Raw genomic sequence first — 14,512 nt, 5'->3', positions numbered from 1 at the left:
AAAACTGGATGCAATCTAAACATCCAACAACAGGGAAATAATGGTTAAATAAATAAATTAGTACATTAATAGAATATTACACTGAAATTTAGACTGACAAATATTAGCAATTTAAAAATATCAGGAAAGACTTTTCTGAAATAATACTAAGTGGAAGAGGGGAAGAGGGAGCAGAACCAGAACAGAGTACACATATCCTATGACCTAAAAGGGGAAACATGAAGAAAAATTCTGATGGTAGGTTTAGAATTATTGAAAAATCATGATGATATTTATGTTCTGAGGTGAACTAATTGACATGTAAATAGCTACTAAGCAAATTTAATTAGCTGTGATGGTATTCCATATTGCATTTTTAGCATTTTTTTAATGATGCAAACCCCACAAAATTAAATTTCCCCAAAATCATCCAGATAGGGACTTAGTTAAGAAAACTCATTGATTCAGTCAAAGGCATTAGGCCAGGAGGTAAAACTGATCACCCTTTAATTGACAAGTTAGAGAGGTATTCATTTAAACTTACAAAGTTCTTGCTTGTTCCCTTCCAACCCCCCAACCTTCCAACTCCCCACCCCTCCTGGCCTCCAAATGAAAAAGAATCTGATACTATTTTATTGAATGGGTGTGTATGATAGAAATATCTTTTCAGCCTGGATAATATCATTGTGCCATCAGGATCAATGATATGGATATAAACTATCTACAACCTCATCACTTTCAATGCTTAGTTAGTTTTCAGTTTCTAACAGTAAAGCTAAATCACAGGAGATGTGAACCGATTGTGCTTATGTTCTAAATGCATATGTATTATGTCTGACTATGTTTATCTTAGTAATTTCAAGGTCAAATGTGAAGTAATTAGATTCTTTTCATACTTCCATTAATCTAAATTAAAAGTTGATTATCTCAGATTCATATAGTCACAAAATCCACAGTATTAAGAAATTAATCTAGTTGCCAGTGTTTCATGATCAATTTCAATATTCTATTTCAAAACTAATTGCTTCAATTTTATCTATTAGGTAAAAACTGACCAAAATTAATCAGAAGGAAATTAATCAAAGTAGATGTAACAATGAATGAAAAGACCCACATAATTAGATGCTAATCTTTTCATGTCTTCTCAAATGTGAGAAATAGTAAAAATACTAGGTTTTAAGTGGAGTGCTTATCTAAAATTAAGTATTTTAGAACCTATAATCCTCAGATACTCTGGGGCCTATGATTCCTTGCTATTGTGGTACACACTAAGTCATATAAGTGAAGTCCACAATGGTATTCTATCTCTATCCAATACAATTAGAATTCTATCATTGTAGAGCTGGAAGGGAAACATTATTATTATTATATTTGATAAGTTCCTTCATTTCTCCAAAATATCAGGAAACTGGAGTCAAATTGGATTTAAACAACTTGCACAAGATCATATATCTAGTCTGTAGTAAAATCCAGGTTATTCTGACTTTAATCCAGTGTTCCTTGCACTACATCACAATATAATACCTGTCTATTGGTATTTAATTTAAAAGGCCTCATTTTTTTCACTCTGGGTTACAAATCAGATAGGATAAGTGAGTGCTGAATTACAGAAAAATGCAAGAGTGTGCATAGATATCAAGTAAAGATATCTTTTCTAAAGACATAAACTACTATTGTGCTAACATTTAACAGTTGAGTATAGCTTTGATCACCAGGTCATTTAGGAGTCTAAGAAAATCTGGGACAACTAAATACAGTTATACTGTAATAGTTAAAGAAAAAATGTGTAATATGCTGTTTTTAATCACTCAACTATTCTGTCCCACACTGCACACTTGAAAATTTGAAAGATATAGAGAAAAAGGTTTAATAAAACATTCATATAACACCTTAAAGTTTTCAAAGTACTTTACATTCAAAATAGCATTTGGACCTCATAATAACCCTGTGAAATAAGTATTTATATGTATTATGTATAATACTTTACTGGATTGAGTGGTTTGACCATAGTTACACAAGTAGTATCAGAGATGAAATCTGAACCCAAGGCTTCCTGACTTCAAGACAAACCCACTTCTGGCTCTTCAGAAGTTATCATCATTAACATTTTAATAGCAGTAGTCATATTAATACTAATATATATTCATAAAGGGTCCACAGTATTCCAATGACCCCACCCTTACCTGGTCTTCCATTTAGAAAAATATACCACACCACTATACTGAATATCAGCAAGTGTGATACAGATAAGAAGATTCACATGAGGAACAGCAAAAATAGAAGAGTCTAGGGGGCAGCTGGGTAGCTAAGTGGATTGAGAGCCAGGCCTAGAGACAGGAGATCCTGGATTCAAATATGACCTCAGATACTTCCTAGCTGTGTGACCCTGGGCAAGTCACTTAACCCCCTTTGCCTAGCCCTTACCACTCTTCTGCTTAGAGCCAATACACAGTATTGACTCTAAGACGGAAGGTAAGGGTTTAAATATATATATATAATATGAGTCTACCTTTTAATCTGAACTTTCTGGGTGACTAGTAACTCCAGAAGGTGTTATAAGAAGATTTTGAAGAAATGTATAGAAAAGTATACCACAAAGCCAGTGGACTGTTTGTTGTTCCAGGTATTATGAAGGAAAAAGTATAAGAGGAAAAACAAGTAAAGGAAAAAGTAGAGGGAAATGATCTTGAAAGAGGGACATTTGGAGAAATGAGGTGGATCAAATATCAGAAGAGTGGCCAAATTAAGGAGGAGCCAGGAGGATTTGAAAAAGTAAGATGATAAAAGTCAGAGAAAATAGAATTTTTCATTATTAGAAAAAAAAAACTAGGGAGGGATAGAAAGGAGGGAGAGAACATGGATCACAAAATGTCAGAAAACAATTATTAAATTGTATCTAAAAATAATCTGAAAAAATATAAAACTTTTAAAAAAGAAAACTGTAAAGTGGGAAATTTTAAAAATGACAGTTTTACTAAAGTTTTAGCAATGACATATATTTAAGTAAAATGGGAAAAGAAAGCAACATAATTTTGCAATGATGATAACAGACTCCAATGCATCTATATTCTCATCAAGGTGGTTACTACCCCAATAATGCAGATTGAACCTATCCATATACAGTATCCATCCTATGACTACTGTCCATGTTTTGAGAAGGGCAAGGCATCATCATCCAGAACCTTCTTCCCAGTAAAATATTGAGTATTTAAAATGCTGAGAGGAAGCAGGCAACAGAAAGATAGTAAAAGCAACATTTACCATTCTTACTTTCTTCTAACAATTTTAAAGAATAATATAATTAAAACCTCTGACTAGACTCTATTAAACTTACTCTACCTTAAAGGTGAAAGAATACAGCCAAAAAAAAAAGTAAGTGATAAGCAAGTCAGGAAACATCAAATCTTGGTCCTCAGGGTGCTTCAATAACCACCAAATGAAGCCGAGAGCCATTTTTCACAATTATTGTAGAAGCAACTTAATATTTTGTTTTATGATAAAAAAAACTAATTGAGGGCGTGCTATATTAAAAGATGGTCTTCTTTTATGTATAATTTTAAAAGTTGATTCAAATTTAAAATCTGATTCTTAAATTAGGTCCCTACTAAGTTACAAATATAGGTATAGGTAATTACATTAGATAATTGAATTATTCAAACTCAGATTTTTAAAAATCCTTTTTTAAAAAAGGTGGTAGAATAATCAAAATCTTGATAAAAGCTCAGGATGACAAAATAAAAAAGGGAGGCTTGATGAAATTAAGTATATATTTTTTAAAATTATAAAGCTAACAAATAAACCTTAAAAAAAGCACAAAAGAGGAAGTGTTAAAAATGCAGAGGAAAGGGAGCTGGGTGCTCAGTGTATTGAGAGCCAGGCCTAAAGGCAAGAGGTCCTAGGTTCAAATCTATCCTCAGACATCTCCTAGTTATGTGACCCTGGGAAAGTCACTTAACCCCTATTGCCTAGCCCTTACTGCTCTTTTGCCTTGAACCAATACACAGAAGGTAAGGGTTTAAAAAAAATGAGAGGGGAGACATAACTGGAAACAAACAAAAAAAAGATAAAACTAAACATAAATCAAAAAACTAGTTCTTTGAAAAGACTAATAAATCAATAAACCCTAAGCTATTCATTAAAAAGAAAGCAGAAAATTAAATTAATAAAATAGCAATTAAAATCTCAGCAAAACCAGAATAAAAATTAATCAGAACGAACTGTGCATAGTTATGTGCTCGCAAATCTGAAAACACAATAGAAATAGAGGAATACCTTCAAAAATATAAAATATTCAAACTATCTGAAGACTAGATAGGGATAACTTAAACAACCCAATCTTGGAAAAGGAAATATATGAAGCAATAAAAGAGTAAAGAAAAAAATTCCTGGTTCTGAATTATTCACATTGACAGGAAAATTCTGTCAAATTCTGAAGAACAGTTAATACCCATACTTCACAAATTGTTTTCAAAAACAGAAAAAAAGCATACTACTGGAATTCTTTTATGAGGCAGATATAATCCTAATAATTGAACCAAGAAAAGATGGACAGAAAACTATAGGTCACTATCATTAATGAACATTGACTCCAATTTTTTTTTTAATCCTAAAGTGATTTTTCTAACAAATCATTCATTAATAGCCAGGTGGGATTTATACCAGGGATGCAAGAATGGTTCAACATTAAGAAAACAATCAACATAATTCATCATGTTTAAGAAAACAAACATAGCCAACCACATGATCATCTCATAGATGCAGAAAAAACTTCTGGAAAAGTACAATGTTCTTTTATGATAAGAACTCTACAAAGTACAAGAAGAGATGGAGCTTTTTATAATATCATAAAAAGTGTAACTAAAAGCAAGCATCACATACAATGGGGATACACTAGAACTTTCTCCAATACATACAAGACTGAAGCAAGGATGTCCACTCTCCCTTATGATTATTTGATATTGTTCTGGAAATGCAAGCAACAACAATAATATGAGAGAAAAAACTAAAGGAATAAAGATAAGTGAGGAATAGGAAAAACTAGTCCCATTTGTTAATGATACAATGGTTTGGAAAATACCAGGGAATCAGTGAAGATACTGAGACAATTATAGTTTTAGCATAGTTGCTATAAAACAAATCCTTAAAAATTAACAGAATTTCTGTGTAATAAGAAGAAAACACAAGAAACTAAATAGGAAAGGAAATTCCATTCCAAATAACCATAAAATATGTAAAATCTCTGAGTAGTCAACCATACCAAACACACAAAAGACTTGTATAGGTTTAATTACAAAGTGCTCCTTAAAGGAAAAAAACAACCTAAATAGCTAGAGGAATATTCAGTCCTCCTGGGTAAGCCATACCAATTTAATAAAAAAGACAAAAATTAATTTATACTTTAATGGTATACTATTCAAATTATCAAGGGGATACTTCACAGAATGATAAAATTATTGAATTATTTAATAAAATTCAACTGGAAAAATAAAAGATCTAGAATGTCAAGGGCAGTGATGGGCAAACTTTTTAAAGAGGGGGCCAAAGGAAAGGGAATGCTCATTTGTCAGTCTGTTTCTAAGGAAACTCTTTCAAAGTTTCATTGTATTCATCAGATTAGGAATAATGTCAAGCAGCCCAATAGAACATTTCAGGGCCCCCACCCCACCCCCATCTGGCCCACAGGCCATAGTTTGCCCATCACTGGTCAAGGGAAATGGTGAAGTAGGAATGAAGTTATATATTTCTATATTTAGAACTATACAATAAAGCAACATGACTAAACCATCTAGTACTGATTAAAGACCAGCAAGACAGATCAATGGAATGAACTAACACCTACTGTTGATGAAGAGAAAAAAAACCATAAAATTCCCTGGAGAAAAAAACTCATTTGATAAAAATTTCTGAGAAAACTGGAAAGCAGTCTAGCAAAAATTAAATTTTGACTAGCACTCTACACCATATTCCACAATGCATTCTAAATGGATACATGAACTTAACATTAAAGATCATGTTATTAAAAAATTTTGAAGAGAAATAAATCATATACATATACCTCTCACAGCTATGAGCAGGAGATGTATTCTTAACCAAATATGAGACAGAGGCAGTTACAAAAAAATAAAACAGAAAATTTTGATTACATAAAACCAAAAAGCTTCTGTTTAGACAACATCGATTCATCCAAGATAAGTGGTTGAATGGAGGGGGGGGGGAATCTTTTTATCAAATTTCTCCAATAAGGGCTTAGTATGCAATCTTAAAACAATATATATTAGACATAGTCATTCCATGATAGATAGTCAAAAGATATGAAGAAATCGTTCTCAAAAGAATAACTGCAAAGTTTCATACTTATATGAAAAAATGCTCTAAATCACCAATAATCAGAGAAATATGAACCAGAGCTACCTTATACCTCATACCCTGAAAATAGGCAAAAATGACAAAAAAATGGCAACAGTCAATGTTGGAAGGGTTGTAGAATAGACACACAGACACACTGTTGGGGAATCTGAAAGGTGGCACATCCATTTCTGAAAACAATTTGGAATTATGCAAATAAATTTACTAAAATGTTCGTACCTTCTGGACCCGAGGTGTCATTACTGAGCTTATTTATAAATACCCCAAGGAAATTTTCAATAAGCACAAAGTCTCCATATACTTAAAATATTTATAGCAGTACTTTTTGTGGTAGGTAAAAACTGGAAACAAAATAGATACCTATCCATTGGGGAATGGATAGACAAATTATGGCACAAGAATGTAATGGAATATAACTGTGCTATACAAAATGATGTGTATAATGAAGACCCAAAAGAATAGAAAGATCTATATTGTTGAATGAAGTAAACAAAGCCAAGAAAATATGCACAGTGACTACAACAATGTAAAGTGTCTGAGACCTTTGGTCCTCGATTTAAATGTGGTCTCATTCACTTTCTAGCTTTGTGATCTTGGGCATGTCATTTAACCCGTTACCTAGTCTTTACTGCTCTTCTGCCTTGAAACCAATACTTAGTATTGATTCTAAGAAAGTAGGTAAGGGTTTTGTTTATTTTTTAAGTAAATGGAACAAAATTATAAAGATCAAACAGGATTCAATTGAAGAGATATGAGAGAACACACCTACAGCCTACCCTTTCATGGAGGTGAAGGGTTCACAGGTATTACACATTGCACATGTTTTCCAAGTTTTTGAATGTAAGTTGTGCTGAGTTCTCCTCCCCAGAAAATGTGCTATTTGTCATATGGGCTTGCTCTCAGAGAAGAAGGGAAAGGGATATTTGAGATAATTATAGTGATGTAAGAAACAGGAAATATCAATAAAAACTTATTTTTTAAAGCCCAGGGTAATAAAACCAGTGTTCCCTTACCCTTTTATCCTCAAACCATACACTTTTCAAAACTAAAGACCAGAAATCCACAATTTAGGAAGATTTAGAGAGCATGTGATCATCATTCATTTTTCAAAACTGCATCTTAGGTCTTACATCTTATAACAAAGCAACTCAGCAGTTTCCATTCCTTTTCACTATGGCAGATACTAGCCTATATAATATATACCAAAAAACAGTGAAATGAATTCACGTGGATGGAGAAGACAAACAAATAAGCATTTCAAAGAAACAAACATTTCTTAAGCACCCTCTCTTTGCCAGGCACTATGCTAGGCTCTGGAGATACAAAAACAAAAGCAAAAGTCCCTGACCTGCAGGAGTTTACATTCTAAGGGAAAGACGGCATGTAAATACATAAAACCAGATATAAGGTAACTTTGATGAGTACGGCACTGACAGATAAAGGAATCAAGAGAGGCCTCATGAAGAAAAAGGCACTTGAGCTTAGTCATGAAAGAAACAAGTCATTCTAAGACACTATGATAAGAAAGGAGAATATTTCAGGCCTGGGGGGCAAGCCAGTGAAAAAGGTAAGATATGCTATGTCATAAAAAGGAAAAGCAAGTGGACCAGTATGATTAGATCACATAGTGCAGGAAGTATTATGAAAGAAGACAAGAAAAGTCATTTGAACTTCTGGATTCTGAGTAGGGAAGTGACAGGATCATACCTGCACTTTAGGAAAATCACTTTGGAAGCTTTTTTAAAGGACAGGTTTGAGTGAGGGGAAAGACAAAAACCAGAGACTAATAAGGAAGTTATTGCAATAGTCCGAAGTAGAAAAGATGGGAGCCTGAACCAAGGTCGTGTCTATGTGAGTAGTAAGAAAGGGAAGAGGAAAAATAGAAACAAAAAGCTCAGTTGCGGAGGGAGAGGGGGAAATTTGATTTGCGATGTCTGGGATATCTTGTTTGAAATGTTCAATGGGTAGTCAGTGATATATGACTTAAACTTAGAAGAATTAGAGCTGGGAGTCATCTTCATGGGCACGATAACTGAATCCATGGGAGCTACTGAGGTCACCAAGAGAGAAAATAAAAAAGAATGCAGGACAGGAACTTGGGATACACCCATAGTTACTGTGACATGGATAAGGATCCAAAAAAGGAGACCAGGAAGGGTTAGTCCTACAGGTAGGAGGAGAATTAAGGGAGATTAATGTCACAAAAAAATCAGAAAGGAGAGATTGTCTCAAAGAGAAAATGATCAACAGTGTCAAATGCTGCAGAGAGGTCAATGAGAATTGAAGAAGATTAAGAAAAGGTCACTAAATTGAGAAATTAAGAGAGGTTAAGGAGAGGAGAAGTCAGTGAATGAGCAGAGCCAAATTTTTTGAGGAATGTGAAAAAGATCGGAGAGATAAAGGATGGTAGTCAGCAAAAAAAAAGGTATGATCTCTTTGTTAGGGATTTTTAAAGACAGGTTGAGTTCTGGATATATCTGTAAGCAGCTGGGAAAGAAAGAGTTGATGAGGAGAAACTGAAAATTAGGGAGAGGAATGGATGATAGTTGGGATAATATTCAGAATAAGATAAGAGAAGATTAATGGTACATATTAATTAAAGAGTTAAGTCCTGGTGAAGTGACAGGCCAACTCTTCCTCTGAGATCACTGAATAGAAAGAGATAGTGAGGGATGACATGGATTTTAAAATGAGGGAAAAAGCAAGATCTTAGTAAATGGCTTTAATTTTTTTGCTAAACAATGAGATGAGGTCCTCAGCTGAGAAGATAAAGAAAGTTTGTGTTAAAATATATAAAGTTCTTTATAAACATTATTGCATTTGAACCTCACAACAACCCTGTAAGTTAAGTTTTATAGGTATTAATATACTCACTTTACAAGAAACTGAAGCTCAAGGGGGGGTTAAGTGACTTGAGCATGTTCACATATTTATTAGTGTCAGAGGTGGAATTTTAACTTGGTTCTTCCCGACTCCGAGTCCTACACTGAATGATCCAAGATAGCTGGTATAAAATCAACGACAACTAACTTTAGATCTATGATACTTTAATACTGAGAAAGTCAAACTGCCACAAAACACAACCTCGGGAGACATAAACAGGACTTCAGTTAAATGGGAACTCTGGTTAACCACAGTTGAATAAACCTGAGTTGCAGGGTAATCTGATAAGGACCAAACAGCACGGCTTCCATAAGAACAAGTCATATCTCTCTCTCTCTCTCTCTCTCTCTCTGACTTGCTATATTTCTTTGATAGAGAACCAAATAATGGATAAAGGAGAACTGGTGCATATGATTTTTTTTTCCAAAGGCTTCTTGATAACATCTCTCACACACACACACAAAATGGGTAACCACAGAGTAAAAGTTCAATTCTTGCCATAGAATAAAAGAGAGGAAGTCAAAAGTAAATGAATGTGGGAAATGAGGTTTAATATTGGAGTCCTAGAGATCAGCATTAGTAATTTAACTCAATTAATGATTTATAAGCAATTTATATATAGGGGAAAAGGCAATGAACTAAAAGTTATCAGCAGTACAAAATTATTTAGTATAGTATGGTATACACTATGAAAAGGCCAGAAAAGCTAGGTAAATAACTAAATAAAATGCAATTTCCTCTAGACAAATGCAAGAAAGAGTATTAAAAACCAAAGCATCTGTTTAAGGTGATTCACTAAGCTCAAAGTCAATTTTTAAAAATTAGCAAGATCTAGATCAAAGGGAAAAAATTAGACTAAGCAGACATCTGATAAATATTGCTTTAATAAATAATAGCACTGAGAGGCAGCCTGGCACAGGACAGGAGGCTGGCCATGTCCTTAAGGGTCAAGACAACCTGAGTTCAAGTACTGCCATGAAGCTCTGGGAAAGTCACAAATTCTCAGTACCCCAGGTAACTCACTAAAACTATAAGCTGAAGAACATATGTGTCTGCCTTGAGAAGAATTTCCTAACCAGCAGCTCCCCACATCCTGACAATAATAATAATAATAATAATAATAATAATAATAATAATAAATGGTACAGAGAATGCTGTTGGTGCTTCTTATTTACCCCTTCTATTATATAATCAGAAGTGCAAGCATTATAATAAAAGACAACAAACTTAAATAGAAAAAAGGAAACTATTTTGAGCAACCATATAATTAACCCATGGAACATGCTGCCACAGAACATACTAACACAAAACGCTTAGTGAGGCTCCTAAAAGGTTCAGACACAGTGAAAATAACAAGTACAAAATTAAAATGGAGTTCAAACCTCATGCTTCAGAGTATCAACTAAGCAATAGCCAAGAACAGGAAGAAAATTTTACTTTTCCTAATAATGTCCACAAAACTCTTCAATTACTTTGTAATTTCAAGGTTACATTCCTGGTTTCACCTATTTGATCACTAAGAATAAAACCAAAGGTTAACTTAAAAGGTAATCTCTCCTCATACAAGAATTTACATTTACAAATTAAATATTTTTCATGCAGAAAAATACAGAGGCTCTCCGCACACCCATTACCTTCACTATTTAGTTCTCTAAATAGTTCCACTGTGCCCAACACTTCCTCTCCCTTAGAATCTATCCTAGTTTCATGCTCACCGGTTTGGTTTGATTTTGTGTTGTTTTCATTTCCTTGCCTTTCTCAGAGTACTCATCAAAACTTAAAAGTTCATTCAAATCACTGGTTCACTCATAAGAGGCCTTTAAAAAAAAAAACAAAACCAAAACTGTATACTGAAGTAGATAACAATTGATACAGAGTAAATGCTACTTATTTTGTTTATTTTAACATATTTATACCCAGAAGCTACAACAAGGGGTATCTTTTTACAAAATGAATAAATCAATAGCAAAACACTTTTATATCTAAAGGGACACATTTGAAAAGGAAGAGTCCTCTAGTCTCAATCTCTACCGAGCAACTGGTCTGTGAAAAAGCTCTAGCTGAGGGCTTAAATTCAACAAATAACAAATAGGCTAAGAATGAGTTATAGTTAAATCTCACAGACTTGCCTAAGAAACAGTATATCTTAACTATTTATTATGGCCAAATATGAGAAGGTCACCGATTTTCATACAATTCTAGATTCAGAAGTCATCAGGTTCAATCCCCTCATTTTACAGATGAGGAACTGAGGCCCAGAGAGTTTCAGTGACTTTCTCATCCTCATACAAGTAAGTGGCGAAGCCAGAGGCTTTAGAATCTAGGTCCTCTAACACAAAAGTCAATGCTCTAAAAAAATCCATGTGCAGATAAAACGGGTCCAGACTGGTAAGCAGGCAATGAAATAACAATCTCCAGTAGGAGTTTTATTGATAATGTACTATACATACTGGAAGGTCAAACACTGAATAAACTGTCACGCTTGCTATACAATCAAGCAAAAATACGATAACAAGATTCAGGGCTGGAAGGAAAATTAGAAGTCATTTAAACCTCTCATTTTACAATTGATGAAACTGAAGCCCAAAGAAACTGCCTTGCCCAAGGTTACATAATAGGAAGACAAGCAAAGATTCAAACCTAGGTCCAATGACTGCAAATCCAATGCTCTTGTCACTAACCCACACTTCATCCAAACCTCACTGAATTCTAAAAGCAACAAAAAATAGAAAATTATCTTAAGTGTATCAAAGAATTTCAGGTTGATCTCTAAAAGATCAAATCTTCCTTTTTGGAGCTCATTTTAAGTATGGTATAAAGTGATATCCTCAGATTAGTTCAAATGAAGCCCCAATTTTAATTCACCTATTAAGATATAGTACACTTATAATCAATTGCAAATAAAGATCTTAAAGTTGAAATTCAAAAGAATGCCACACTTAAAAGTAAAAAGATTAAAAACAAGATATTACACCTTCATGTAAAATAAGCTTGTACCCAAGAAATACAAATGTAAACTTTCTTAAAAGAAGAAACAGAACAAAAATTTGAAATTAGCAGAAATTTCATTTCAGAAGTTGATGAAGAAATATATATTCCAAACAGATGGTAAGTTACAATAAAGTCGTCCTTACCTGCATTAGTTTTCCTTCGGCTGGAGTAATCTCAGCAACACCAGCAAACACTCCTTCCAATGTGAGGTTCAATCTTCCTGTGGGGTCCATTTTCAAAGGAATCACTCTGATCACAGCTTTCTGCTCTGCAGATCTTTCAGACTCCACCGCTGCTGCCAGTACCAGCCCTGTATGTCCAAGGCCTGCCTGCAGGGTAGCCATCAGCAGCCAGGGCCAGAGGGCAGCCAGCTGCAGCTGGTGGCCACCACTCATGCTACCAACTGCAGCAAAACACTTTGTCCACACATACTGATCAGGAATGTATCTCCCAATCCTGACAGCTATTATCTAAAGAAGGGTCCTGGCTCCAGGCAAATAGGGGAAACGACAGTTTATATTATAATTTCAAAAAATTACAAGTCCTTCAAGCCCTTCCTTTCTTTAAAGTAAATTCCCAAGAACAGGTGGCATTCCTGATGGAGCAGATGAGTGGAGCGCCATCAATTACTTTTTCTGAAGGCATCACAATTTCTCCCATCTTCATTCTACCTAATAAAGAGACTGCTTCTCTTTGGATTTTCCAACTTTATTTAACAACTGAATTTCAAACCAGTGGAATATATAAGAACCTTGAAGGCAGAGACTTGGGGTTTTTTGGATTTTGTATCACTCAGGCCTAGTAGAGTAACTTTTACATGATAGGACTTTAATGCTTGTTAATGAATTTTGTTAGAGCAATATTACTTGGATTTTAGTATTCCACATGCATTAAGGTGCTAAGCCATCTACAATCAAACTACATAAAGACAAAAAAATCAGCACCTAAACTCATATCAAGTGACAGTGAAGCTTAGAGATGATCTTTTCCAAGGTATAAAATTTCCCCAAAAATTTCAGGAAAAAGGAGGAAAACAAGGTATTGGAATGGAGAACAACAAAATAAACCTTCAGGCCACACCTGAGGGATGCCAAAAGATACTATAATAGGAGTTTATTAGAATGTTTCTCTATATTAAAGAGTATTCAGAACATCTATATTTCTAATCCCATTGAATGTGTATACTTCTTAGGAAACTTTGACATCTTGTCAATTTTTTTTTGGTTCTACACTAAAATTTGTCATTATAATTTAATGTCATTTTAAATGGAATCACATTTTGTAGGATAACATGAATTAATCATAACTTTGATAACTGGACATACATTTGAAATGGCTGGTTTTATTTTATTCTCCAATTCAAATCCACATTGTTGTCTCTGTTAAGTCTCACCGTCTTATCAAACTCAGCTTCATTTTCCAACTGAAACACCTAGCACATCATCATGTAATTAGATACTTTTGCAAAGTATTTTAAAATGCTGATCTTATGATCTATAATTCCCTAAATTCATAAGAGAAACAAAAGGCTATTCCCAACACGTTTTCAAATTCCTTGGGGAGGAGGGAGGGAGGAAGGAATGGGGAGGTTAGTCACAGGTTCTCAGCAGAACACCCAGGAAAAGCAGAAATAGGCCTGAATAATATTGATTTATATATGCTAGTCCTGTGAACTTTTAAAAATCCAATCCTTTGCTGCACACAAATATAAATAAAAATTAAAAAGATACACCCCAAATAAATAAAAATTCACCTCCCAGACACATCCAACTGTGTTTGGAGGTCAAGTTAAAAATCACAAAGTTTCCAATAAATTCTGGAAAGCCAAATAAATCAGCAATCAAACATGAAACTGTTAAAGTAAAGCCTTTTGCTGAGGCAAAGGAGTAATTTTAAAAAGAAATCTGCAAACCTGTTGCGCTGTCGGGCCCACAGGAATCCACAAGGGTGAAACAAATGCAATTATGTTTTTATAGATCCTGTTCACAAAAAATGTTTCAACAGCTTAACCAAGTACAGCTCATTCTTCCACCTTTCTACAGAGAGCTCAGCACTAGGCAGGTAAGATACGAATGAATTTCCCCAGCCTGAAAAAATAATCCCAAGCAGATCAAAGGAAAAAACTTACTCCAGGCTGAGAGCTAATGTCCCCAGGAACTCTAAAGCATTTAGACAATCCAAAATCATTTCTGAAAATTCTTTTCCAGACCAAGTCCCTCTTTTCCCCGAACAGCAAAAAATCTTGAGAGGAGGAAGGCAGAGTAGTAAACACACCAGCAAAAATTCACCCAAA

The 14,512-nt window shown here is 34.2% G+C and overlaps 1 protein-coding gene across 1 annotated transcript in view; it reads right to left on the bottom strand.

The window, feature by feature from the left end:
* The window catches only part of RNF43 (ring finger protein 43), a 100,439-nt gene extending 87,825 nt beyond the window's left edge, over positions 1–12,614 (bottom strand). The window contains exon 1 of the mRNA XM_044671726.1: positions 12,363–12,614. Coding sequence (XP_044527661.1) covers positions 12,363–12,614 — 252 coding nt within the window. The remainder of the gene's footprint in view (positions 1–12,362) is intronic.
* Between the last annotated feature and the right edge of the window lie 1,898 nt (positions 12,615–14,512).

This window comes from Gracilinanus agilis, chromosome 4 (genome assembly GCF_016433145.1).
Source record: "Gracilinanus agilis isolate LMUSP501 chromosome 4, AgileGrace, whole genome shotgun sequence".
Taxonomy (NCBI): domain Eukaryota; kingdom Metazoa; phylum Chordata; class Mammalia; order Didelphimorphia; family Didelphidae; genus Gracilinanus; species Gracilinanus agilis.
The sequence above is the reverse complement of the archived record's forward strand: the minus strand, read 5'-3'. Positions and strand labels throughout refer to the sequence as shown.